This window comes from Sinocyclocheilus rhinocerous, unplaced genomic scaffold (genome assembly GCF_001515625.1).
Source record: "Sinocyclocheilus rhinocerous isolate Xijiao unplaced genomic scaffold, SAMN03320098_v1.1 scaffold1715, whole genome shotgun sequence".
NCBI lineage: Eukaryota > Metazoa > Chordata > Actinopteri > Cypriniformes > Cyprinidae > Sinocyclocheilus > Sinocyclocheilus rhinocerous.
Window position 1 is genome coordinate 392,036 of NW_015655588.1, and position 4,732 is coordinate 396,767.

At 38.0% G+C, this 4,732-nt stretch overlaps 1 protein-coding gene across 2 annotated transcripts in view; it reads right to left on the bottom strand.

The window, feature by feature from the left end:
- Positions 1-4,499, bottom strand: part of LOC107718712 (neuronal-specific septin-3-like) — a 58,873-nt gene extending 54,374 nt beyond the window's left edge. Inside the window, exon 1 of one of the 2 annotated variants that reach the window (XM_016525909.1) lies at positions 4,324-4,499. In XM_016525909.1, coding sequence (XP_016381395.1) covers positions 4,324-4,345 — 22 coding nt within the window. In that variant the 5' untranslated portion in view covers positions 4,346-4,499. Of the gene's footprint in view, positions 1-3,615; positions 3,774-4,323 lie in introns of those variants that run through there. The other variant, XM_016525908.1, reaches the window with a different exon arrangement.
- Between the last annotated feature and the right edge of the window lie 233 nt (positions 4,500-4,732).

The window sequence follows — 4,732 nt, forward strand, 5'->3', positions numbered from 1 at the left end:
TTTTTTTTTTTTTACCCTAGAGGCCTGTTCACAACAAGATGAATATTTGGTGCAAAAATGTGGTGCAATAAACATTTCAATTTGAATGAACAGAGTATTTTCTTAAGCAACGGTGAATATCAAATATCAGAGGAAGAGTCCAGAACCAGCTTTCTTATCTCTGCACACTTGTATTTGGTGGTTCACCTTTCTTTCTTCCCCAGTGGGATTTCCACACTTGAAATCATTAAATAGTTATCCCTGGGTCATTCCCAACCCTGGGAAAACAGAATCCTGGGTTATCTTGCGTCATGTTTCACACTGCTCATAGTTTACCCATGGATAAATATTAATCCCATCAGCATTTGACTTTTCTCTCCTCAAATGCAGAAATTACTTATTATACAACACGCAGTGTTTCTGTTACTGTCTACAGCATATGAGGTATGTGATTGGTTGTCTGTTGCTAAGCATCTAGCCACAACATTCTAACACTGCATTATTTCACACTGCATAATTTTGACAACAATGTGGGGTTAAAACGGCAAAAGCGGTGCTAATCCTGTTCTGGAGAAGGGTTTCATAATCTTGGATAAAAAGCAATACAAACCCTACTTCTAAATTACAAGTGTACATAACCCTGGGTTAAAAGCTGGGTTTGGAATGATCATAACCTGGGGTGAAGAACAGTGTAAAAAGCCCTCATACGAGCTGGTGACAGAATCTGAAAGTTGCGCAGAGTGCTGTTTACCAGTGTATTTCTGCTTTTTTATAATTCACTATCTGCAATTTTATTTAGCCTGTCTGCTGTTTTTTATTGGTCTGAACAGACAAATAGTATGGGAAAATTGGACCAAATTTTTTGTCCCAACATTTGAGTTGGTGCAACAAGCCTTAAATTGCAGTTTAAGTGATGCTGCAATCATTATACACTGGCAGTTCATTTGGTGTTGAGATTTCCTCATTACCATTTAGATCAGTCTGTTGACTAGTCAGTAAGGTTAATAACTGTTCATAATAATTGTGAGCAATATATAAAGGCAAAGAGTAGAGGAATAAGTTTCCATTTGTCTTCTTCAATGAATAACATTTATTTGACAGCACAGAGCAACTCTGAGAACACAGAGCATAGTCCAGTTTAATAGGCTGTCTTTGGGGACCAAAGTATGAATTAAACTTTATTAAAGGGTTTCTCCTGGGGAGTTATGTAAAAAAAAATATTCTCAAATTTGTCAAAAATTGTCAAAAATTTAATCATTCCAGTTTTGTAAGTCTGACATCAAAAAACACCCAATACATTGTAGTTACAATACGGTATTGTAACTTTTGTGCATGAACATATATATACACAAACAACCTTCAACTATCTTGTATATTTAAAGTGACTATTTGCACAACGTTATTTGTCTGTAGGGACAGGGTTGTGCTGAGAGAATTCAGTGCTACTCCTCTGAATCTCTCTGCCAAATCTATGGCTATCCAAAGCCCTTAAACACCAGTATTTCTAAATGGTAAGACTGAGTTTTCTGTTATAAAATACCAGAGCAATAATTACTGACAATGTGTCTGGGTACACGTGTGAGGTCATGAGTCATTCAGGATATCCCATACGCCACTTTAGTGGAACAAGACCAGCACTTGAGCATCCGGTTTGTAGGTCACTGAATGCAGGATGTTAACTTTAAAGGCTGTAGAAATTACACAACCATGTGATTAAACTGCTGGATGAATGATATTTCAGTTACGCAGATGCTGTCTGTGAACACACAATATATGTGTATCATTGTAACTAGGCCATTGACTGAAAAACACGTATCCACCATTATTGTTTTAAGTGTTCACAGTTTAGCAGCTAAACTTTAGCAGTGGGCACGATTTGCTTGCATAAGTGTTTTTGTATTTTATGTCATTAGTATAAGAACGGATTGGAGCACTATATTATTGTTTTTTGTAAAGGTGCTTTGTCAATGGTAGCGCTCGCTAACTTGCTCAAGGACACCTCTCTGTGCCAATCACAGCAGGCTTGGCCAGCTGACCAATCAGAGCAGAGTAGGCTTATGGAAGGGAGGGGTTTGCTCCGAACTTGCTTGGAACGAATCGTTTCGAAATCATTGGCAAATGACTCTAATATTAAATGTATATTATGAGAAAATTACAATGTTTTCTGACCTTAGATGCATTTAAACCTGTTGTAGGGGACTCCAACACAATATTAGGACACTTTAAAATATCATATGACCTGCTCTTTAACTATGCTAACGTGTTGACATGTAACAATCTTGAGTCTGAGCTCTGAGAGGAGACAGAAGGGCCAAAAAGTTCTAGGATTTGCCGCCATATCACTTTCAAAACAATCTGGTGTGATAATCACCATGGCAACATGTGCAAACCAATGAATACGGAGAACCAGGAAGTAGCTCTGCCCACAACTTCCTCGATGAAGCTGAATTTACAGTTCGGAAATCTGTTCCTAGCCCTGATAACAGACACACACACACACTTCAACACAATACAATCAGCTTTATACAAATATAAACAGCTTTCAACACAAAGACGAATGCCCTGACACTTTCACAGACTCCAACCAGTCCTTTAACATAATTTTCACCACAAACAGAAGCTATTTGAATCTACAGTATATATAATATTCTGATGCAGAAAAGCTCCAATGCCCCTCTGTGGTCACCTGTTAAACTGCACAGCAACTCAAATTCAATACAGTTCTACAATATCAGTCCATGATGTGACATGTAAAACACATGATGACATTCTGATCAACAATACAAAGACTGAGCAATATGGTCTGCAAAACTAATGGATGAATAAATTAAACACAATATATTATATCAAGGTGTGTGTAAGGCATGTGGCATTGCCAACCAAAACAGCTGATGTTACAGGAGCTCCAAAGATTTGAGGCTGGATGGATGCGCAGGAGTTCTTGCCCAGAACAGAACCATACCGCCAATCCAAACTGTATGCTAATTGTCAATCATACGACGATAGTGGTCCTGACAGAAGTATATTTCTATCTGGTTTCCCTTCAAAGTGAACACTGATGTCAATAGGTTTCACATGTGAAATGCTTTTAACTATGTATAACTGAAAAGAGAAAAAATACTTGAAATACAGATTGAGAGAGTTAGAAACCAGTTACATAGCAGAAACTAAAAAGAGGTTCCACTTCCTCATTGATATAATCACACCCTTGGTCATGTGTCTTCCTTAAAAATGAAAAGCACAATCCACATACAGTAGATCAAACATAATGATTTGTGCACTTTGCAACTTGGAAAACTGATTTCCTGAAGAAAAAAATAGTTAAGAATAGATAAGATTGACATAAATACAGTTCATTCAGACCAACAACTGTACTGTAACTACTTCAAAAAACTGTTTTGATCCAAACTCAACAAACATCAAAACACAGGAACTCAGGAGTACTGAGTGTCACACCGAACTGTGCCTGATCGCCACCTGACCTACCTGCAGAAAGTGGAAATTACACACACAGTACTTTCTATCAATTTCTCTAAAAAAAAAAACAGAGTAATGGACAATTTTCAAACCGATTTATGAAGGTTATCATTCTCAGCTGTCTTTTAAACTGAAAGAGAGAGTGAAAGATTTACATACCAGCGATTCTGTCTCGCTCCATAGCTGGATTATAGCTCCTAACAGCCACATGTGGTTTGTAGCGTTTCTCCTCCTCTCCCTTTATTTGCAGACTTCCCCCTTTGCTTTTTCCGAGAGTTTAGTCACTCTCCCCCTCTTCTCCCTCTCTGTCTCTCTCTCTCTCTCTCTCTCCCTCTCTGTCTCTCTCTCTCCCTGCAGATTGAGAGAGTTAGAAACCAGTTACATAGCAGAAACTAAAAAGAGGTTCCACTTCCTCATTGATATAATCACACCCTTGGTCATGTGTCTTCCTTAAAAATGAAAAGCACAATCCACATACAGTAGATCAAACATAATGATTTGTGCACTTTGCAACTTGGAAAACTGATTTCCTTTTTGGAAGAAAAAAATAGTTAAGAATAGATAAGATTGACATAAATACAGTTTATTCAGACCAACAACTGTACTGTAACTACTTCAAAAAACTGTTTTGATCCAAACTCAACAAACATCAAAACACAGGAACTCAGGAGTACTGAGTGTCACACCTAACTTGTGCCTGATCGCCACCTGACCTACCTGCAGAAAGTGGAAATTACACACACAGTACTTTCTATCAATTTCTCTAAAAAAAAAAACAGAGTAATGGACAATTTTCAAACCGATTTATGAAGGTTATCATTCTCAGCTGTCTTTTAAACTGAAAGAGAGAGTGAAAGATTTACATACCAGCGATTCTGTCTCGCTCCATAGCTGGATTATAGCTCCTAACAGCCACATGTGGTTTGTAGCGTTTCTCCTCCTCTCCCTTTATTTGCAGACTTCCCCCTTTGCTTTTTCCGAGAGTTTAGTCACTCTCCCCCTCTTCTCCCTCTCTGTCTCTCTCTCTCTGTGTTCACTCACTTTGTTCTCCTTGTTTTTCCCTTTCTTTCTTTCTTTCTTTCTTTCTTCTTCCCCGATACTGATTTTAAAATTGTTTCATTGACAAGTGTATCCAATGGAACTTCACTGACATGTGCTGATCATATGGCTTTATTCGATCTTCTTTCGTCTTTCTTTTGACCTCTTTTGACACTGAAGCTCTATTTTGTCTCTAAGATAAGTCATGTGGCTATGTTGAAACAGCCTAATGCCCTCA